Here is a 24,351-nt window from a genome sequence, read left to right on the forward strand (position 1 = left end):
ACTTGAAAAATTTCTTCAGTATTTAGGCTAAGCTCCAATGATAGAAGCCATAAAGGAAAACACTGAGAAATTTACCAATCAAAAATTAAAACAACTGTGTTGAAGAAAATGTTCAACAAAATTAAAATCTAAACAAACTCTTAAAAACATATATGCAACATATGTAACAAAGGACTAATACTCTTAACAAGTAAAAAAAAAAAAAAAAAACTCTTATGAATGGATTTATAAAAACAAGAAATGTACAAAAGAAAAAACAGTTGCCCAAGGATGAACAAATAAAAAATGTTGAAACTAACTAGAAATCCAAGAAAGGCAAATTAAAACAACTATGAGATACTATTTAAAAAACAATTTTGTTGATTTTTAAAATAATGATATACAGTATTTTATCTGCATATCCAGAATTCAGAAGCTCTAAAAACTGCCTTTTATACTCATTTGGCAGCAAAAGGTAACCTGACCTGGACATGCTGGCAGACCAGTGCTAACTGATGTGAAGTGGTCCTTTTTTTGTGCCTCTTAGTGAGAATCACATGGTTTGGGCTGCTTAAATACTCATGGCTTTGATTATAAGGTGCTTTTTCAGACTCTGCTTGAGGTGTTATGGAACAGAATGCATTTGCCTCGTGTTATCCTTCTAAAATCAGAAAAATTGTGAATTTCAAAACCTCTCTGTCCCAAAAAGTTTTGGATGAGGAATTATGGACCTGTATTTAATTTGATGGTACAGAGAAACAAAGTCAATTCATAAACTCCCAGTGAAGTTATAAATTGGTTCTCTTTTGTGAGTGAATGGCAACAACTTGGATATAAATGTAGATATACATTTACCAAAAGCCATAAAAGGGTACATGCCCTTTAATCTGAAATTTTACCTCTAGGAATTTATCATGACTAAATTACTGGGAAAATGATGAAAGATTTAGGCTTTAGTAAGTCCAACACAGATGATATATAACTGGAGAGTCCCAAATGTTCAATAATAGAAGATTGGTGAGATTACACAGGCTCTGGCCACACCCCACACCACTACTGTCCACTTTAAAAGAGATATTTTGCAGTAACACTCATTCACATTGAAGATGCCCTTGATATTTTGTTAGGTAGAAATACTAGGCTGTAAAAATAATATGCACTATATGATCTAATGTCTTTAAAAATTATACACACACACACACACAAACACACACACACACACACACTTATCTCTGGATGGCAGGATTGCAGGTGATTCTAATTTTCTTTTATAACTGCTTTTCTATGGTGAAAATGTGTTACTACTTATAAAAATAAAACTTTTAAGTGTCATTTAAACATATTACTTAGAGCATGTCAATATATCTTACTTAGATTTCAAGTTATATATGTATTATTAATGTGTATGAGGAAACTAGAATATTCTTCATATTTATAGGAGTTAATAATTATAAAGGCTTAGTGTATTTGGAAACAGTATCATAACACAAAACCTGGTTTTCAAATAACATGTTTTTGCTTAAAGTAGCTTTTATTGTATTGTTGATATTTTAACGTGTATTTATTAAAATTTGCTGTGGAGAATTGAAAATATGAACCATATTGTCAAGGAAAGTGTGTTTAGAATTTTAGACTTTATACAAAAATATACCCAAAGAGTTTATTGGCAGTATTCAAATTCTGACCCATGGAGAGAGAAAAGCAAGCTAACCATCTCGAATAGTGGGGTGTCAATTGAGAATGTATAATGTCTTTGTTTCAGTCATCAGAAACAATTTGCTATTCTCAGAAATATATTTTGAAAATAGGATCTTCATCCTGAAATGCTCCTTTTAACAATACAAATAAATGAGAAAGCTGTACGCTCTTTCAGGAAAGCGATTTGCCTTCTGTATTACCTTGAGTGGTGATAACATGATAACGTGCCATTCTACTGCTTGGCGTGGGATAAACAGCTAGACCCAGCAGTACATCTGCAGAGAAGAGAGTTCTGTGTTTTAAGTGCCAATTTTCAAGTCAGTGCTTCTTATAGTCCCTACAATATGCATTTGAAATTTGGTGCTGACTCTGAATGCTTTATTCCACTTTAGTAGACTATTTCTGCAATCCACGAACAATTAAATTATATTACTTTTTATTAGAAATAGTGTTATCTGTTACTTACTGAAAGAAATAACTCTTTATTTTTCAGAGCTTCCATATGGCTGGGAAAAAATCGATGATCCCATATATGGCACTTATTATGTTGAGTAAGTCTCTAAGTTTGATATTAACTTGTTATTAATGTGTTGTGAAATTGTGTTAGTATTTCATTTATTGAGCTTGTGTGGCTAACAGTCCCTTTATTCCTTTGTCGTCTTACTTTGAAGTACCCACAAAGACTCTAGCAGCACTAGCTAGCTGTCTCTTGCTCTCCAGCTGGCTAATTTGTCATTCCTTTCCTTTGACTCACGATTCTAAAACACCAGTTGGAAAAATGTGTTTTACACTGTCCTCTAAATGAGTGATAATTAAAGACATCAAAGTAAATGCCCTTCATTTTGCAATCAGAATGTTGGGAGCTGACTAGTTGTGTAAAAGAGATACTCTATTAAACCACATTTCAGAGTCAATTAAATGAAGCAGCCATACTTTCCAGTTGAGGGATGAAATAAAATTAAGATTTTTTTTCCTCTCTTTTAGGGCCTCATTTTAAATCAAGGGTATTTTTTTTGTAGATTGGACTTTTATGTTATCTATTGGAGGTTTCATTACCTTAATGTATGTATCTTAGCATAATATGAGTTACCCCTCTATGCACCCTTTTATTCAGGATGAAGCCCCTGTTAGGGATTCAGTTATATACACATCTTTTTCTTGGGAAAATCAAATAATATTCATAATTTTCAAAAGTTAAATACGTGACTGACTTTTCCAGAACTCTTCTTCTGATAGAGGAATTTTTATTTTTTATCTATTGTGTCATGTTGTTAATGTTATTTGGGTGAATAACAAAACCAGATACCCAAAAAATGCAGAGGATGAAAAACTGAAGATGTTCTCACTCTCCATCAAGATCTAACTCTGTTTTCTCCAATCATATTCTGTTTAGCAATAATAATCTAGATGGTAGAGGATTACAGACTAATGGCATTATTGCTAAATTATTTTTGTAGTAAATTGTTCAAATTGTTATTGAGCTTTTACGAAGCGTCAGGCCCTTCTCTGCACTGGGGAGATGCTGATGAGGACGACCTGTGTGCTCCCTGCCCTTGGGCATCTCCTTCGTGAACACTTGTCTTGAATAGTTTGACCCACCATCTTCATTTGGAAAAGCCCCTATTTTGGCACCACAGTCAGTCATTTCCAGGGAAGGTGAATTCACTTCCTTTGCCAAACGCAATTTTCTAACATAGTATCTAATTCTCTAACATCATGTAGATGCTCAGTAGATGCAAAAATTAAGATATGTACATGGAGGTATCACTAATTGCAAAAATAAAGGGAAATCACTTGTAAATAGTTATAAGGCTCCTATTCCTACTACATTGCTCATCAATTAAAATACACATATATTTTAATAATAATAATGTAGCTGCAGCTCCTGGTTAAATTTATCAACATTAAAGATTTTCAATAAGTGCTACCTTCTCTTAATTTGTTGAATTAGACTGTCCCTTGCCTAAACCTATTACATCTGAAATCCAAGATATTTCCATGTAAGGAAAGAGAATGGAGGTATGTGACATACCAGATCTCATCTTTAATACACTCTCTTGCAGAATTCATTGAACAAGAACCTTCTTCTAAGTTGAGATATTGGCAAACTCCATAAAGAGCCAGATAACAAATACTTTAGGGGGCCAAATGGCCTCTGTCACAACTGTTCAGCTCTGCTGTTGTAGCTTGAAAGCAACCGTAGGCGACACTTAAATGAATGGGTGTAATATGTTCCAGTAAAACTGTATTAACAGAAACAGGCAGCTGGCCAAATTTGTCATGCAGAACATGGTTTGCTGACCCTTTGCCGTATTTGAAATCTTCAGATTCTTCTTCCATGTCCTCAACTGCTTTCCAATGTGAGAAACAGTATTTAAGTCAAACCTTCTTTCTCTGTCTAACTGTCACAGAGGTGAGAGACCCACATGACCGAAAGCAATGCTTCCTACCTTCTTGATCATTGAGGCGTGTGTTCTTCAAGTAAAGATCTGCTGCTGGTAGTTAACTATTGAATTGGACATTAGCTATAAGCGTAAAAGAAAATGGTCCTCATTATCATTACATTTCACATGGTTTGCTTTGTACTTGTTTTTGCTTAAATTACATTTCTTTCTACATTTCTTCACTTCATTTTTCATGTATCATCACCATAGTAAGAAAATTATTTGTAATTTAGTCAGTTATATCTTAATATAATTAGATCAGACTAACACATTTAATAGTTTTAGATTTCAGGTGATTGTGAGGTCTTAGATACAGGTCATAGTGAGTCAAATAGTTTAACTTCCTTCAGACTGCATCCAGTTCTACTATTTGTCATGGCTTTTTCCGCATTACATGATTCCATAAGGTATACCAATAGCAACAGTTAGGTGTGTGTGTGTATCAGACCAATCAAAAAATTGAGACAGATAATCCAAACCTCCAGATAATTTTAAGTAGAACTCTATGCCAATATTTCTTGGAAATGTCTTTTGGAAGAAAATAATTAAAATACCTCAACTTGTGAACATTATATGTTTACATTACATAGTGGGTTCTCTGTAGAGCTATCATTTTTGGTGTTTAATTACATACCCAATTACACAATTAGAGATCTGGTTACAAAATACGAAAAACATTCCACCTTCCTACCAAGTGGCAAAAAAGCCTATGCAGGGACACTGGAAGTCTAACTTAGCAGTCAGTTACTCTTCACACAGACCAACAGCTGGGAGAGGAAGTTGTGGAGTGGGCTGTCTATCATCAGCAGGGCACGTCAGATTGAAATCAGCCTTGTGCCTCTGACACAGTTGCACACACACTCATCCAGCCTCAGACAAGCAGGTAGGATTTCAGCAGTCAATAGCAGGAAAGTGTCTGTACAACTTGAAACTGGAAAACCTGGATTGAATCATTTTTGACCACTATTTATTGGTGACTTTACTGTGCCATAATTCTGTCCTGGGCAAATGCAATTTTAAGGTTATAGGTTTAATATATTTAAAACCTAGAAAAATTATCATCATAATCATATAAGTATCATGTCATCAAAACAGTTAACATCTACTGAGGGCTCAGTGTGTGCCATGAAGCGGGCTAAGAGCTCAACAGTCTTTAAGCACATTTATAATCCTCTCTATAGTGTAATGAGGCAAACTGTCTTAAGTTGACAGATGGGGGAACTCTGGCTGAGGAAGTTGAGTAACTTACCCAGCATCACACATTATTGAGAGGAATGGGCTCAGGAACTGTGACTGCAGAGCCCAGGCTCCAAACTCTTGCTCGAAACGCATCCCATAAATGTAGTGTTCATAATCCTCACATGATGGTCTGAACAAGCTTCTGGGACTCATCACTGGAGAAGAATAAGGGGTCCCCAGAGAACATCTCCTCCCTGGCTGCACTCTAGTAGTGTCACAGGAGCGTTCCGACAGTGGGAGCCGTGCTGTGCACAGCCCCATCAGGCTGGCTTCTAACTCACTCATTCTGAGCCACCAGCTCCATTACCCATGACTTGAGAGTGGCCCTGGACACCACAGCCCCCAAGAGTGAGACTCGCAAGTCCTGAATGAAGAAGAGGCCATACTATGTGGGTCTCAATGTAGGGACGTTGCCCCTCGTTTGGAGCTATAGAGACAGCCACGCAGGTCTGTATTTTAGAGAACAGTGAGCCATACTCAACATCTTTCCTTATTTCATCTGAAGACAGGACAGACAGACCACATTTCTGCTCAATGTAGACGCAGAAAGAGGTTAGCCCTAGTTTTCCTGACACTAAATCCTTGACAGTACAGCACTTAGCAATGTATTACAAAGTCCTAAAGTTGCTAACTAGAAATGTAACTGTCACTGTTCATAAAGGGAAATTTCTTTAATGAAAAAAGTGCAAAATGTAGAGTTGAACAGCTGTGACTTTTGTATAAATGTGTCTTTCTCTCCTCTTTTGTGGAATTATGTCTGCTGGGTTACATTTTGGTTTCAATGGCAGTTATACAATTTGCTTAACTAGCTAGCCCAGAAGACACAATTTCCTGGGGCAGCTTTCATGCAAAGCTGCCTTTGCTGGCACAGACGGAGAAGCAAACCATACAACTACCATGAAAATAATAGTGGAGACTGACAGATGTGATTTTCATGTAAAGGTTTTACAAGTTTTCATGTGATATCACACATCTGCTACTATGAAATGTTACTTGTGTGCAGTTCCAGAAAGTATGAAAGATACTGTATAATATCTCCAATATAACATTAAATGTGAAAGGAAAATTGCATTCGTTTCATGGTTAATGATGAGTATTTGTCATGATGTAGCAAGTTGGAAAGTGGTTAGAGAGGATTTTAACTCAATTGCATATCTTAAGAATGTTTCTCTCCTTCATGCCTTTGAGTAGTTTTCTAAATATTCTAAGAAAATGCTTACTAACTTCAGAATTTTTGAAAAGTCAGCATAAATGTAAAACATTTCCAATTAGAAATCAACATAAAAGAATACCTTTTAAAATCTTGCTTGTTCTTAGAGAATCTTTTTTCTATATTGAAAGTTAATTTTTCAAACTTTCAACGTTTTCTTCAATCTTCAAAAACTAGCATACTGTTTTGCTGCTTTTAAACAGCTATTTAACAAAGAAATCCTTTCCCCAGCTTAACAGATTTGTGTAATAGAACACTGAAGTGCACTGCTGATGAATTTGCTCAGTGATATTCTAATCTAAAGTGAGCTCTAAATTTTGTCAGTAGCATTTGGTCATGTCAATTATTATCACTTAGTGGCCGAGAGTATGGGCTGCAGCGTTTCATAGTATGTCAGCCCTGCAGCTTCCTAGCTGTGAGACCTTGAGTAGACAGATTATGGAGAAGGAGGAAGTGGAGGAGGATGAAGACCAGAGAGAAAGGAGAAAGGAGAGAGGGGAGGGGAGAGGAAGAACTTTTATTGTGCACCTACTACGTGCCCAGCAGTATTCTAACTGCTTTACATATACTAACTCATTTAATCCTCACAAAGCAAAACAAAACAAACAAAAAAAACAACAACCAAAACTATGAAGTCTGTGTTACTATCCCCATTTTATAGATAAGGAAACTGAGACACAGAATATTTTTACAAGTACTAAATAATAAAGCCAGAATATGAATCTAGGCAGTCTCATCACACAGCTGGTGTTTAGCACTTAACACAGGTATGTAGGAAGTGCTCAACAAATATTAGTTAGTTGTATTTTATCATATGTATCCCAGTGACATAGATAAGGACTCTCCTTCTGGCACTACTTGCTTTTCCAGTTCTTTCACGGTAAAATACACCCCAACAGTGAACAATTCTAAGGGAAAGTATTTGATCTGTAAGAAACATATAACTTAATCTCACGGTTAGAGTGTGCCACAATGAATTAAAAAAATAGCATTTATTCTAATTCCATAAGCCCACTGAAAATGATGAAGCAAGGACCGCAGAGTGTGGTGTTTCCATGGCTTCCAGAGGGGTTGAGGTTTCAGGGTAATTCCCAAAGAAGATATTTTTGTTGTAATTATCTCTGGTACATGCCATCTTATACAGCTGGAGAGTTGTGATGATAATAATAACGATAGTGATGTTTAAGGCACTATTTTAACTTTCAACTACTTTCACGTCCATTGTCCCAGATGATGATCACAGCGTTTACAAATGAGAGAACCAAATCTCTGAGGAGTTAAGTGAGTTCTCAATGGGCATATGGCTAGTAAGGTTGCAGCTGTCTGATGCACGTAGAGCTAAGAAAGACCTTTTAGTAGAGTAGCTATGTTTTTACACTATTATAAGCTGTTTAATTTATAAAGTATTTCTCATATTTGTTAAACAAGTATAAATCGGTTAATGAAAGGAATAAGGACATTGAAATAAATGTGGAGTATTCTATTTCTAACCAAACTACAATTGGTTCTTTTTGGCTAAGTCATTACACTTACCTTTCTACCTCCTCCTGGCTGACCGAGGCCAAGGTCATAGTATGTGGCATCCCTCCTTTCAGCCTGGAGAAGACAAGCGATCAAGCTTCATTGTGAGGGATCTCCTAGCTCAACATACATGCTCTTTACACTATGGTAGCATTTCTGATCGCTTGTAATTGGTAGTTCTTATTTACCCACTCTGTACTACCTGCTTGTATTATATAAAGTTCAACTGGCTATTGATCTACTTTCTTAATACTGCAGTTCAACCACAGATCAGTAGAAAAGCTTATGGCTTCCTTTTACGCTTTATGCCAGGGTCCCTCACATATTTTTAAATTATGAGTCTTTCAAATCAAAATGAAGTCTCATGTCCAATCTCCCTTCTCACCACTACCATCCAGTCAAGATCTGGATACATGCCCCTCATCAAGCCCTTACATGAGATTAGAGATCATTTTTCATGCTGTAAGATATTTCCCCATTGCTGATTCATTTTAATATGATCAACATTTATCTTGTATACCAGTTACCTTGTCTTCCCCTGAAGGTTTTTTCAACTAAAGGTAAGAAAACTTGACTCTGTAATTGAATACACTTTTGTTAGCAACTGCTTATTCATAAACTACCTTATTTAGCAGATTTTCTGTTTCCAAATAAAAACTGTTTTAGTCACCCAGAAGTTTAAATAGGTTTAATTGCAAGTGGACTTTTACAAATAACGATAATTTATTCACTTTGACATCAGACTTCCATGTGTTTCTTTATTTTTACAATTCTAATAAATCATTTTTTGTCTTGAAGTCAATAATAAAAGACAAAAGAATTATTACTCCAGCATCATCTTTCCTTTGAGAATGTGTTTGTGAAGAAAGATGAATGCAATGTAAACACTAATGTTTTTTTTTTTTTTTTGGTTTGTTTGTCTTTAAACCTTTTTATCAATCTAGCAAATTAAATTGGGCTCTTGTTTAGGCACTTCTGGAGAGGTTAAGCACAGGCAAACAGCACAGGATCACAACGGGTAGCACAGAGCAGGGGAACTTGGTGGTAGAGGCAGCAATGTCCCTGAGCCCTCATCATCGCAAGGAGAGATGGCAGGAATGGTCAGAACTGGAAACACCATTTTGTATACTCCCAAGGAAGGACCATGCTCCCTCCTTCTACTCCATCTTTTTTATAGGACCATGAGAGCTCGAGACTGGCCATATGAAGGCAGGGAGGTCAGACTGCACTTAGACAATGTTGTTCAAGGGACTTTCAGACAGCCTGTTGAGAGGGATATGAACAGGTGAATGTGGGGAGTGTCATTTCTGCACCGAGAGGTCCTAGGATGCTGTCAGAAGTGCTGTCCCTCCTGCTGGAGGAGGGGACCACCTATTTCTATTCCGTGTAGCTCATTGCTTGGCAACGCAGAGAAAGCTGCCACCGTCTTTCACTGGAGAATTCTGTTTGGCTCTTGCCAAGGCAATGTTATAATAAGAAGTAGATCACTGTCATCATTCTGTAATTTGTGAAATAGCTTTTTCGGTTATTAATTTCTCTGTGGATTAAACATGCTAGGTTTCTTGTGAGTGAACTGCAAATTGTCCCATGCTGTCACTCTGTATCACCACATACTTTGGCGTCATATCTTAGACTAAGTTCTGAAGTGAACACATGAAGTGAAAAGTTGGTTAGAGTCAAAATTATCCTAAAAATCCCTCAGGATCATGTCGTGTGGAGACTAGCATGCTCAAACAAAATGGCTGGGTTTTCCTTTAGTGCTGGAAATGGATTCTTTCTGGAATTAAAGGGTTTGGCTGGCATTTATGTCTTTCCGATCTTTAATATATACAGAACTAGAATCACATTCGGCTCAGAGAGATGCTATCAGAAGGATGGAGAAATTTAGTCAAGCAGAGGAAGCAGTAGAGTGATGTCATTCTTTGGCACATTATTATGAATAAAACAGAAGATTGTCACCTTTAAGAGGTAAAATGTAATGCCCTCCTGCCCCACGTGAGAACTATAATTTCATCTTTTTCAATATGCAAATAATGTTTTTCAAAATTGTTTTTGTGTCACAGACCATAATATTAGTAATAGTTTCTCCTTTTTTGTATTCATGGTTTTGAATTTACAAAATTCAAAATTACGCTTAACCTCGCTGGCTTTTATCTGTTAAATGAGTGGTTTGGATTAGGTGATTGCTAAGGTCTCTTCTAGTTCAAGGAATATCCACTGCACCTTGTGTTAACAAGGGTAAATTTGGCCATTTTCCTGTGTTAATCTTTTTTTTTTTTTTTTTTTTGGTTTTTCATCTGTTCTCTTTTTTTTTTAATTTTTGAATTTTATTTTATTTATTTTTTATACAGCAGGTACTTATTAGTCATCAATTTTATACACATCAGTGTATACATGTCAATCCCAATTGCCCAATTCATCACACCACCACCACCACCCCCTGTGGCTTTCCCCCTTGGTGTCCATACGTTTGTTCTCTACATCTGTGTCTCAATTTCTGCCCTGCAAATCAGTTCATCTGTACCATTTTTCTACGTTCCACATATATGCGTTAATATACAATATTTGTTTTTCTCTTTCTGACTTACTTCACTCTGTATGACAGTCTCTAGATCCATCCATGTTTCAACAAGTGACCTAATTTTGTTCCTTTTTGTCACTGAGTAATATTCCATTGTATATATGTACCACATCTTCTTTATCCATTCATCTGTTGATGAGCATTTAGGTTGCTTCCATGACCTGACTATTGTAAATAGTGCTGCAATGAACATTGGGGTGCATGTGTCTTTTTGAATTATGGTTTTCTCTGGGTATATGCCCAGTAGTGAGATTGCTGGATCATATGGTAATTCTACTTTAAGTTTTTTAAGGAACCTCCATACTGTTCTCCATAGTGGCTGTATCAATTTACATTCCCATCAACTGTGCAAGAGGGTTCCCTTTTCTCCACACCCTCCCCAGCATTTGTTGTTTGTAGATTTTCTGATGATGCCCATTCTAACTGGTGTGAGGTGATACCTCATTGTAGGTTTGATTTGCATTTCTCTAATAATGATTGATGTTGAGCAGCTTTTCATGTGCTTCTTGGCCATCTATATGTCTTCTTTGGAGAAATGTCTATTTACGTCTTCTGCCCATTTTTGGATTGGGTTGTTTGTTTCCTTAATATTGAGCTGCATGAGCTGTTTATATATTTTGGAAATTAATCCTTTGTCCGTTGATTTGTTTGCAAACATTTTCTCCCATTCTGAGGGTTGTCTTTTTGTCTTGTTTATGATTTCCTTTGCTGTGCAAAAGCTTTTAAGTTTCATTAGGTCCTGTTTGTTTGTTTTTGTTTTTATTTCCATTACTCTAGAAGGTGGATCAAAAAAGATCTTGCTGTGATTTATGTCAAAGAGTGTTCTTCCTATGTTTTCCTCTAAGAATTTTATAGTGTCCGGTCTTACATTGAGGTCTCGAATACATTTTGAGTTTATTTTTGTGTATGATGTTAAGGAGTGTTCTAATATCATTCTTTTACATGTAGCTCTCCAGTTTTCCCAGCACCACTTGTTGAAGAGACTGTCTTTTCTCCATTGTATATCCTTGCCTTCTTTGTCATAAATTAGTTGACCATAGGTGTGTGGGTTTACCTCTGGGCTTTCTATCTTGTTCCATTGATCTGTTTTTCTGTTTTTGTGCCAGTACCATATTGTCTTGATTACTGTAGCTTTGTAGTATAGTCTGAAGCCAGGGAGTCTGATTCCTCCAGCTCAGTTTTTTTCCCTCAAGACTGCTTTGGCTATTAGGGGTCTTTTTTGTCTCCATACAAATTTTAAGATTTTTTATTCTAGTTCCATAAAAAATGTCGTTGGTAATTTGATAGGGATTGCATTGAATCTGTAGATTGCTTTGGATAGTATAGTCATTTTCACAATATTGATTGTTCCAATCCAAGAACATGGTATATCTCTCCATCTGTTCGTATCATTTTTAATTTCTTTCATCAGTGTTGTATAGTTTTCTGCATACAGGTCTTTTGTCTCCCTAGGTGGGTTTATTCCTAGGTATTTTATTCTTTTTATTGCCATGGTAAATGGGAGTGTTTCCTTAATTTCTCTTTCAGATTTTTCATCATTAGTGTATAGGAATGCAAGAGATTTCTGTGCATAAGTTTGTATCCTGCAACTTTACCAAATTCATTGATTACCTCTAGTAGTTTTCTGATGGCATCTTTAGGATTCTCTATGTATCGTATCATGTCATCTGCAAACAGTGACAGTTTTATTTCTTCTTTTCCAATTTGTATTCCTTTTATTTATTTTTCTTCTCTGATTGCCGTGGCTAGGACTTCCAAAACTATGTAGAATAATAGTGGTGAGAGTGGACATCCTTGTCTTGTTCCTGATCTTAGAGGAAATGCTTTCAGTTTTTCCCCATTGAGAATGACGTTTGCTGTGGGTTTGTTGTATATGGCCTTTATTATGTTGAGGTAGGTTCCCTCTATGCCCACTTTCTGGAGAGTTTTTTATCCTAAATGGCTGTTGAATTTTGTCAAAAGCTTTTTCTGCATCTATTGAGATGATCATATGGTTTTTATTCTTCAATTTGTTAATATGGTGTATCACATTGATTGATTTGCGTATACTGAAGAATCCTTGCATCCCTGGGATAAATCCCACTTGATCATAGTGTATGATCCTTTTAATTTGTTGTTGGATTCTGTTTCCTAGTATCTTGTTGAGGATTTTTACATCTATATTCATCAGTGATATTGATCTATAATTTTCTTTTTTTGTAGTATCTTTGTCTGGTTTTGTTATCAGGGTGATGGTGGCCTCATAGAATGAGTTAGGGAGTGTGCCTTCCTCTGCAGTTTTTTGGAAGACTTTGAGAAGGATAAGTGTTAGCTCTTCTCTAAATGTTTGATAGTATTTACCTGCGAAGCCATCTGGTCCTGGACTTTTTTTTGTTGGAAGATTTTTAATCACAGTTTCTATTTCATTCCTTGTGATTGGTCTGTTCATATTTTCTATTTCTTCCTGGTTCAGTCTTGGATGGTTATACCTTTCTAAGAATTTGTCCATTTCTTCCAGGATGTCTATTTTATGGGTATTGAGTTGCTGGTAGTAGTCTCTTAGGATGCTTTGTATTTCTGCGGTGTCTGTTGTAACTTCTCCTTTTTCATTTCTAACTTTATGGATTTGAGTCCTCTCCCTCTTTTTCTTGATGAGTCTTGCTAATGGTTTATCAATTTTGTTTATCTCCTCAAAGAACCAGCTTTTACTTTTATTGATCTTTGCTATTGTTTTCTTTGTTTGTATTTCATTTATTTCTGCTCTGATCTTTATGATTTCTTTCCTTCTGCTAACTTTGGGTTTTGTTTGTTCTTCATTCTCTAGTTCCTTTAGGTGTAAGGTTAGATTGTTTATTTGAGATTTTTCTTGTTTCTTGAGGTAGGCTTGTATAGCTATAAACTTCCCTCTTAGAACTGCTTTTGCTGCATCCCATAGGTTTTGGTTTGTCGTGTTTTCATTGTCATTTGTCTCTAGGTATTTTTTGATTTCCTCTTTGATTTCTTCAGTGATCTCTTGGTTATTTAGTAACGTAGTGTTTAGCCTCCATGTGTTTGTGTTTTTTACGTTTTTTTCCCTGTAATTCATTTCTAATCTCATTGCGTGTGGTCAGAAAAGATGCTTGATATGATTTCAATTTTCTTAAATGTACTGAGGCTTGATTTGTGACCCAAGATGTGATCTATCCTGGAGAATGTTCCATGCGCACTTGAGAAGAAAGTGTAATCTGCTCTTTTTGGATAGAATGTCCTATAAATATCAATTAAATCTATCTGGTCTGTTGTGTCATTTAAAGCTTCTGTTTCTTTATTTATTTTCATTTTGGATGATCTGTCCATTGGTGTGAGTGAGATGTTAAAGTCCCTCACTATTATTCGTTACTGTCAATTTCCTCTTTTACAGCTGTTAGCAGTTGCCTTATGTATTGAGGTTCTCCTATGTTGGGTGCATATATATTTATAATTGTTATATCTTCTTCTTGGATTGATCCTTCGATCATTATGTAGTGTCCTTGCTTGTCTCTTGTAACATTCTTTATTTTAAAGTCTATTTTATCTGGTATGAGTATAGCTACTCCAGCTTTCTTTTGATTTCCATTTGCATGGAATATCTTTTTCCATCCCCTCACTTTCAGTCTGTATGTGTCCCTAGGTCTGAAGTGGGTCTCCTGTAGACAGCATATATATGGGTCTTGTTTTTGTATCCATTCAGCAAGCCTGTGTCTTTTGGTTGGAGCATTGAATCCATTCATGTTTAAGGTAATTATCGATATGTATGTTCCTATGACCATTTTCTTAATTGTTTTGAGTTTGTTTTGTAGGTTCTTTTCTTCTCTTGTGTTTCCCACTTAGAGAAGTTCCTTTAGCATTTGTTGTAGAACTGGTTTGGTGGTGCTGAATTCTCTTAGCTTTTGCTTGTCTGTAAAGCTTTTGATTTCTCTATCGAATCTGAATGAGATCCTTGCAGGGTAGAGTAATCTTGGTTGTAGGTTCTTCCCTTTCCCTTTCATCACTTTAAGTATATCATGCCCCTCCCTTCTGGCTTGTAGAGTTTCTGCTGAGAAATCAGCTGTTAACCTTATGGGAGTTCCCTTGTATGTTTTTTGTCGTTTTTCCCTTGCTGCTTTCAATAATTTTTCTTTGTCTTTAATTTTTGCCATTTTGATTACTATGTGTCTCGGTGTGTTTCTCCTTGGGTTTATCCTGTATGGGACTCTCTGCACTTCCTGGACTTGGGTAGCTATTTCCTTTCCCATGTTAGGGAAGTTTTCGACTCTAATCTCTTCAGATATTTTCTCGGGTCCTTTCTCTCTCTCTTCTCCTTCATAATGTGAATGTTGTTGTGTTTAATGTTGTCCCAGAGGCCTCTTAGGCTGTCTTCATTTCTTTTCATTCATTTTTCTTTATTCTGTTCTGTAGCAGTGAATTTCACCATTCGGTCTTCCAGGTCACTTCTCCGTTCTTCTGCCTCACTTATTCTGCTATTGATTCTGTCTAGTGTAGTGTTCATTTCAGTTATCGTATTGTTCATCTCTGTTTGTTTGTCCTTTAATTCTTCTAGGTCTTTGTTAAACATTTCTTGCATCTTCCCGATCTTTGTTTGACTCCATTCTTTTTCCGAGGTCCTGGATCATCTTCCCTATCATTATTCTGAATTATTTTTCTGGAAGTTTGCCTATCTCCACTTCATTTAGTTGTTTTTCGGGGGTTTTATCTTGTTCCTTCATCTGGTACATAGCCCTCTGCCTTTTCATCGTGTCTATCTTTCTGTGAATGTGGTTTTTCTCCCACAGGCTGCAGGATTGTAGTTCTTCTTGCTTCTGCTGTCTGCCCTCTGGTGGATGAGGCAATCTAAGAGGATTGTGCAGGTTTCCTAATAGGAGGGGCTGGTTGTGGGTAGAGCTGACTGTTGCTCTGGTGGGCAGAGCTCAGTAAAACTTTAATCCACTTGACTGCTGATGGGTGGGGCTGGGTTCCCTCCCAGTTGGTTGTTTGGCCTGAGGCAACCCAACACTGGAGCCTACCTGGGCTCTTTTGTGGGGCTAATTGCGGACTTTGGGAGGGCTCACACCAAGGAGTACTTCCAAGAACTTCTGCTGCCGGTGTGCTTGTCCCCATGGTGAGCCACAGCCACCGCCTGCCTCTGCAGGAGACCCTCCAACACTAGCAGGTAGGTCTGCTTCAGTCTCCCCTGGGGTCACTGCTCCTTCCCCTGGTTCCCAATGCACACACTACTTTGTGTGTGCCCTCCAGGAGTGGAGTCTCTGTTTCTCCCAGTCCTGTCGAAGTTCTGCAATCCATTCCCACTAGGCTTCAAAGTCTGATTCTCTAGGAATTCCTCCTCCCGTTGCCGGACCCACAGGTTGGGAAGCCTGATGTGGGGCTCAGAACCTTCACTCCAGTGTGTGGACTTCTGTGGTATAAATGTTCTCCAGTCTGTGAGTCACCCAACCAGCAGTTATGGGATTAGATTTTGCTGTGATCGCACCCCTCCTACTGTCTCATTGTGGCTTCTCCTTTGTTTTTGGATGTGTGGTATCTTTTTTGGTGAGTTCCAGTGTCTTCCTGTCGATGATTGTCCAGGAGCTATTTGTGATTCTGTTGTTCTCACAAGAGGGAGTGAGAGCGCGTCCTTCTAGTCCGCCATCTTGGTTTAGGCTCCGGCAGCCATTTTCCTGTGTTAAATAAGCCTCGTTATTTTCTCTTTATGCGTGCTGATCAAAGAGTACTTAAAATGTAAAAGCATTTTCTTTCCATTTCTACTTGTTATTTGGCTAGACAATAACATATATTACCATTCTTTTATTTTATTTTAATGATTTTAACAATCCCATCATGTGAGTGTTGAAGAAAGAAGACTTCCAAAAATGGTAGATTATTATAATAGAATCCCCTTACAAAGCTCTGACAACAAACATAAGTGTATTTGATATCTACAGATATGAGACTGATTATCATTAAATAAAAATTCAGAAAGATAAAGATAAGGTTATAAACAAAAAGTCAGGTAAGAACTATATTTGTCTCACTGCTGTCAAAGCTGAATACATTTGAAAGGATATTGTTTTCCTTTTTTTACAGTACAAGATGACATTGTTAAACGTTATTTATTACTAGTGTTTAACAGATGACTTTAGATGAAATTATGTTATAATAGACAGCTAATTGTGTAATAAAAATGGACGGATCACACATTTTTTATTATCAAATTTCATATGTTCAATCTAGCTAAGTAAGATGAACTTTTAAATTATCAAGAAAAAAATTATATCCTGTGACTGAGCTTAACTGGATCTACTATAGGCAAAAAGAGACTATTTGGTTTGATAAACCAATAAAATTAATTTTTCATTAATGTAGTCCAGAAGAAACTCCTCACCATTAGGTGTGTGGTTTCTGAAAGCTTATTAAATACCATTTATTGAGTCTGTCATAATGAAAAGAGCTTAGTTCAAATTTCCATTAAGCACAACATTCATATACAGAGGTTGACAAAGTCCCCTCATTTTATTCTTACTTCACTTTCTCCAGTTTTAATTGGGCATCAAAAAACATATGAATATATTTTCAGATAGACAAAATGATAGGAATTATTATCTTTCTTTTTTCTGTTATATTACTTAGTAAGTTAGTTGGGGGCATTGGCTTAATATGTAAATAGTTAATAGCTATATGTCAACCCAGAAAAGTCATATTAATAGCTACCGTCTACTAAGCACTTGGTATGTATTAAGCATTTTACATAATTCATTTAGTCATTACCACAACACTGTATGTTAGATACTATTATTCATGTTTTACAGACAGAGAAACTTAAGGAAGCCAGGCCATCAAGCTCGTAGGCGGTAGAAATAGAGTTGCAGCCCAGGGCAGGAATTAAGAGACCTGATGCTGTCCATATTTAAGTTACACTTGACTCCCATACTCTCGGTACAACAGATAATATTAAAGTCTATACAGTGCTTGATCTTTAAACACTTTCACATATTTCTCTTCAAAACAGTCCTGTGAGGTGAATAGGATATTTACAGGTGAGGCCATTGCAGTTCAGAGATATTAGGGGAACTTTACAAAGGTAGTGAGAGGTAGACTTAATCTTCAAATGTGGTTTAAACTTCAAACGGTGGTTTGATCTTAAAAATAACAGAGAATGATAACTGAGACTCATTGTAAGTGGCTTTCACTCTGGTGAAGCCCAAGAGGTCCATGTGAGATTGAGGAAACCAGAGTGCAGGTGGCTCCTCTCACCTATGTTACTGCTCACGGCCTAATCCACCATTTACAGGTAACTCTTATGTGAGCGTTAAGGGGAGGGTCTTACCTGCACTCGAGGTTCCCCCTTGTTACCACATAAGGAATTTCTGTAAGTAATTGAGTAAGTACCATGTTTTCATTTCTTATTGTATCACTGGACTTCAGCAGGACCTAACCTGTCCTTTTCAAGGTTTGAGACAAGACATACGTAGTTGTTATTATTAACTACCCCCATTCTCACTCACATACAACTCTAATCTTACTCATAAATATTAGTGCAGAATCTTATTATCATTATCATGATTGCCAGAGACAGTGGCCCATGTTCAATTTCCAGAGTTGGTAAGGGCAAAGTTCAAGAAAAGTAGAGTTAGGATTAGCCCTAAGTGAGGCTAAAAGGCAACCCTTGGAGGAGACTCTTCTAGTTTGAAAACTAGGTCACCCAGAGCCGGTCTCCTGGCTCCCCACCCATATTCTCATTATCATTTCATTGCTCACTTTTTACAATATGCAAAAGATACACACACATATGTGTTTTCTTATAAAACATAATTCAGCCCCTGTTTCGATGCACATAATCATTGGATTCTTTAAAAAAAATCATTTAATAATCAAAATAATGTGCTATATTTTCACAGTTTTATCTTCCAAAAACCAGCATGTAATTTACAGTGCTGTGAAAGTTTCCACTTTCACAAATAACACTGATAATTGAGAATCACCTGGCTGAAGTAGCTACAGATTACTCAGATCTTCTCTGCAGATTCTAGGTATCCGGCAAAAGATCTTTTTCTCCCTAAGACTCATCAAAAGTACTTTTAATCTCGCTTTGTTTTCTAATTCTTCCTGCATTACTTTCTAACATATGAAAGGAATAGCTATGTGTTTTATTTTTCTCTGGTCTTAACAGTGTTAGAGACTCAGTAGTCAAGAATAATATTTTTTTAATCTTTTTCTCACTCTGAATGTTAGACTTGGAAACCTGGGGAGGTTTGCTATTATATAAAGTTGGAATTATCTTCCTGTCGTGTTGACTTTCAAAATCTCACAGTCTTGTTCCCAATCGTGTCCATATCCCCTCACTGGCACTCTTTCCCTGACTCCCTCCTTCCTGGATAATCCTAGACATTAGTGATGTCGCCTTCGTGATTCCTCACTGTTCTGAGTGTCCTTGGTAATTCTCTGACTCACCTTGATGTCAGGCCCAAAGTATTCCTGTACCCATGGCTGTGTATGTCTAACATTATATATGAGTGATGTGTCTGCACAGGTTTTTGGTACTGAATCATATTTTTTGGAGTTCACTAGACTTAGGCTATATTGTGACTTCACATTTTAACAACTCATACCTAAGTTATTAATAAATTGCAATCCAGTTCAACATACAGTATATTACAAGTCAGATTATTCTCACCCTTCCCAGCACATTGTAAGGTCTAGTTCCCTGGGTAATGTGATTCTTCACAGTCAGAGAGCATCTTGTCCATCCTCATAACACCGGGTAAGTACAATAACCAGTACATTGGAGGTAACGACTAAATGATGCTGAAATGTCTGAGAATTCTAGGGAGCACTGCAACTTTTCCTATGTGGTTAATATGGCAAAACTCATTCTGTAATCCCTCCAAGTTCAGGAATAAGGCACATCCTCCAGGATGGAGACTTTCCAAGTTATGGCCAGCCATTAGACTAAAGCCATAATGGAAGGAGGGAAACTTGAAACAAAACCAAACCTCATCCCATGGCTTGGAAGTATCCTCCCCTCTTGAAGTTCATCCTCTCCCCCGTGCCTGCTGCTCTCACGGTACCACCCACATGCAAACACACGCACGTGTGTATTCACGAGCCCCATACTCTGGCTAAGCAGGATGGATATTCCCAAACACCTTTGAATCCACTGTTCGCCTCCTAAAATGCCTCCTTCTCCATCTGGCAAAATACATCTATCCTCTTAGAATCTGCTTAAGTGTCACTTCCTTTGTGAAGCATCCCTGAACCATCAGACTAAGTTGTCTTTTCTTCTTTGGAGTCCCCACTTTGTGCATACCAATTTTCTGACCGCTTATAAAGTGACCAGCTCAGCCCAATTTACCCAGGACAGTCCAGGTTTTAGAAAAGGAAGTACCGCACCCTGGGAAACGCTTTAGTCTTCGACAAACCTGGGGTGGTTGGTCATCCAACTTGTGTGCCTGCCCCGTTGGAGTATGGGCCCCCTTGGTGAAGGGGTTGTGTTGTATTCATTTTCGTGTTCCCAGTGCCTAGCACACTGATACATTCATGAAAGTGTACATGAGACTTAAAGGACTAAAGCCAGTGAGTCAGGGTTGGCAGACACCAGTGGAGGAGAATTGATGTAGTCTTGTCTCTTAATACTGAAAGATGTTGAAATAGTGTAGTCTTTTAGTCTCCTTCTAGCTAAACTCTATTCTCCAAGTTTATAACTCATTACTTTTGCTCAATCTCTTGTTACCTTTGATAACAATAACCTCCTCCTGCACCCCGCAATAAAATTTAAGAGAGGTGTTTTATGGGAATGGGAAGGTATGGATAAAAAACATTTTTACATGCATGCCTACTGGCTCTGAAATTTTAAAAAATGAGTCTATGTATCTTGCAGGTCCTGGGGGCTTCACGGCATGATTGACAGTGCACAGTGTCATTTCTGCTGAGAGTAAAATATCAAGTTTTCCAAGTAATTGGTAAACAGTAATGGCTAAGCAATGAATCCCCCTTATACATAAGATACACATAAAATACACATTACAAATCAATGCCCACTGAATAAATTGCCACTACTACTAGGGAAGGGAAGAGAGCTCATCCATCTGAAAATATATCCACATTTGGGAAGCTCTGCCTGGTGGGGAATGGAGGACAGACTCCTTAGCTGTGAGAGTGTCAGCACGAATATAAAAATACTCTTCTCAGTTGGCCATGATTCCACCTCCCACCTGGACACTATGTCCCCAGATCAGACACCCTCATGTCCAGAAAGAGCAAGAGAAAGTAACACGTGACTCAATCTTCCCACCCACATTCATAAAGCAAATTCACATTTCCCCCAGGTACAGTAGGGAATAATGAATGGACATTTATAGAAAGAAAATGATCACTTAAGTGTTAGAATTGGGAAGAAATCTTTCAAGAGGCAGGATTCAATTAGTCTGTTTTTAGAAAATGCTCCAAGTAAAATAGATTTAATTCTTCCATTTATCCAAAGCTCATTTTTTACAAAATAAAGTATATTTAAAACATTAGTCTTTAATCTAGTACTTCTAAAATTTCTAGATTTTCAAAGCACTGTAAGGCATACATCATAGTACGGAAAGCCTATTTTATAGTTTTTTTTGTTTGTTTTATCTCCCCTGCTAGACTGTGTGTCTGATTGATCTTTGCCCCTACCTGCACCCACTACCAAAGTGCCTAGCAAAGACTATTTGAGAAACTAATATCTGATGAGTCACAGTAGCATTTATTGAGTACTTACATCCAGGCACTGGTCTTAAGTGATTGACTCATTTTAATTTATTTAATATGCACAACAACTTTATGAGGTGGTCTTACTTTTATCCCAGCTTTATAGATGAAAAATTCTGAAGCACAGGGAGGGTAAATAATGTGCGAAAGATCATATGCCTAGGATGTGGTGGGGCTTGGATGTGAATGCCAGCAATGTGACTGCAGTGACCAAGCTCTTAACACAGTGTCCTGCCTTCTATCGAGAGGGTTGGCCCCAGAAGATCCCTGTAGAGTTATTACCTTCTCTTAGTTTCTGAAGCAAGAGGAAGTTTTTATTCCATCTGTCTCAACTGGATAGTAGAGAAAACTTTATGGGGTCTTCTCAAAGCTTGTATTTAAATGAATAAAAATACAGACAGGGAGGGGGCAGTGTGTGTGTTTGGCTACCAGTGTAGCTACAGTTTAGGGGTTCAGATGTGAGGAAGCAACATACATACACTTTCCTGACCATCCAGGAGTATGGGAGTCAGAATTAGGGTCAAGCAAAACCTGTGGAATTCCAAGCAACCTGGAAATTCATACTGTGATTCCATTCAGGAATTATTCTCTCTTTAAAAAAATATATGCTCCCAGTAAAATAGATTTTGGGAAGCCCCAAAAGGAGCAGGTTTGCATAGAAGGGATGACATACTGAGCTGCAACCCCAAACCCCAAGCCAGCCTTCCCACACCCAGTGCTGAGTAGCTGCCTCCTGGCGCTCCCATATTTTGTCCCTAATGTAGTGCTTTGCCATTTGAGCACATTTCTGTTGTAACACAGACAGCAGATCCAAATCTTTCATCACCGAAGTGGGATGGCTTTTTCACTATCACGAGAAAGTCTTGAAAGATTCTCTGTTTTGAAAGATTCTGTGGATCATTACCCAAATGCAGATTGGTTAGAGCACATAAGTTGGCCCTAAGCTTCACCATAAGTTCTGTCACAACATGTATTTTATGTAAGAGTTAAACTGGAAAACAGCAAGATCTATGACCTTTCATGCACGCCTGTCTCCCTCCAGGCGTTTATTCAACAAATATTTATTGAGCACTGGCTACCTCATGCATTGGAGTAATTAGCGTAGCCACCTTGATCATCTTGGAAATATTTTACTTGTGGTGCAATCTCCACTTGAAAGCTGCTGTCTTCGTCTCTCACATTGAGCCAAAGATCCATTTCTAATCTGTCAGCTGAAGTCAAGACGATGTGATAGTGACCAGTGGGTACAAAAGGTGTCATTTGTGACTATGCACTAAAAGTGCCCCTCTCCAAAAACCCAGGAGAAGCCTGGTGGAGAGTTAACAAGCTGGAGTGTGGAGGGAGCGCTGGTAGTGAGGGTCAGATGATGGCCTTCGTCACCCAGCAGACCTGTCCTTTGTGTACTGATGGGCTCGGGATGTACGACTTTCCCCGTTTCTTCCATTGCTTCCCCACGGTGAAGGAGGTGGCAGTCACACAGGACTTTGAGCTGGGACTACCTCTGGCAGCATATCATCCATCAGCTGCAAAGATTTCCTTCCCTCTGTTGCATGTCTCACCCTTTTGTTGGCACGTGTCCTCTCTTCTAGAGCAAAAGAGCATTTCCTAGTATTCCCCAGGGCCCTACACAGAAAAAGAGACTTCCAGTTGAATAAGGCAAGAAAGTCCTTATTCAACTACCTTCTCACACCTTCTCAGCTTCTAACTTAGGGGACTGCAACCCTCGCTGCACTACAGAGTTATCTGGGAAGCTTTTTTTTTTAAAAATGTCAATGCTCGTACCCCATTTGGAGGTTGTGGCTCAGTTGAGTTAGGGTGGGCCTGAGTCCTCTCCGTTTTTGTTTGCTTTTTAAGTTCTTCAGGTTCATCCAGAGCTACAGAATACTGCCACATACGAACTTATCTTAAGTTTCCATTCCATTCCATAATGAAAAGGGGAGGTAGAAGTTAAGCTACAAATGAGTGACTGTACTGGCAAAGAGAAGGTGATGGAATGTCATCCTTGAATATCGTGTTCCCTTTGCCATTCCCACATGGAAGGATCTCATATCAGTAGTCTTTCCTTTTTGTAAAAGGAAATGGGGTTGTTGGGATCTACCCTCCTCAGAATATGTCTCTTACCCCCTTAGCTCTTAACACCTAAAAATTCTATTACTAAAATATGATAATAAACTAGATTGAACTAAAGAATAAGAACTCTTGGTAGCTTCCCAGGCTCCTGTTCAGTACAGAGCTGGATGAACTAGCTAATAATTCTCTCACAGAGCCTAAACAATGAGGGGGAGGACGACATTTGTCATTCACGTCCTTTTACATATTGTAAGTCCCCCAAATCCTTGCTAAAAGGACTTCAAACTATTCTTATTGGAAGCACAAGGAAGACAAGGCTTCTCTATTCAGCGACAATCATATTTCTTTGTAATAGCTCTTTTAAAGCTTGGGAGCATTTTAAATTCTAAATGAATGACTTTATTTGTGACAATGCAAATGTTCTGTAGCAATTAGCTCAGGACACTAAAGCCATCCCAGCTTCCACTCTTTGTCAGGTACAAGTCATGCCAGACGAGTTCATTGGTATTTTCATTCTCTGTGAAATGTAGAACTTCACTTTGATGGTGAATGGAATCTTGTCAACATGGTTTCCGTAAAGCAAGTGGCTATGACTTTTCTAAGGAAGTAATTATATGCAGGTAGCCAGTTGGAGGAACCCAACTGTATGGTAAATCTACCCCAGAAAGTTCTTGTAATGTATTTTCTAAGAATAAAGTTATGCACATGATGAACAACGACCTAGAAAAACAGAAACAGAACAGATAGGAAATGAAGAAAGCTGATACTTTGGTACACCTCAGAACTGTTTCTGATTTCTCAAAATTAGTAACATATATTTGCAGACTAAAGTTTTAAAACACATATTCATCATGTAACAGAAAAAAATATTATCTCTCACTATGTCCAGTGCTTAGTATACA

General features: G+C 37.7%; 1 protein-coding gene across 1 annotated transcript in view; it reads left to right on the forward strand.

The window, feature by feature from the left end:
- The window catches only part of MAGI2 (membrane associated guanylate kinase, WW and PDZ domain containing 2), a 610,224-nt gene that overhangs the window by 263,867 nt on the left and 322,006 nt on the right, over positions 1–24,351 (forward strand). Inside the window, exon 6 of the mRNA XM_027124164.1 lies at positions 2,171–2,228. Coding sequence (XP_026979965.1) covers positions 2,171–2,228 — 58 coding nt within the window. The remainder of the gene's footprint in view (positions 1–2,170; positions 2,229–24,351) is intronic.

This window comes from Aethalodelphis obliquidens, unplaced genomic scaffold, assembly GCF_003676395.1.
Source record: "Aethalodelphis obliquidens isolate GAN/ISIS:26980383/991018 unplaced genomic scaffold, ASM367639v1 scaffold27, whole genome shotgun sequence".
Taxonomy (NCBI): Eukaryota; Metazoa; Chordata; class Mammalia; order Artiodactyla; family Delphinidae; genus Aethalodelphis; species Aethalodelphis obliquidens.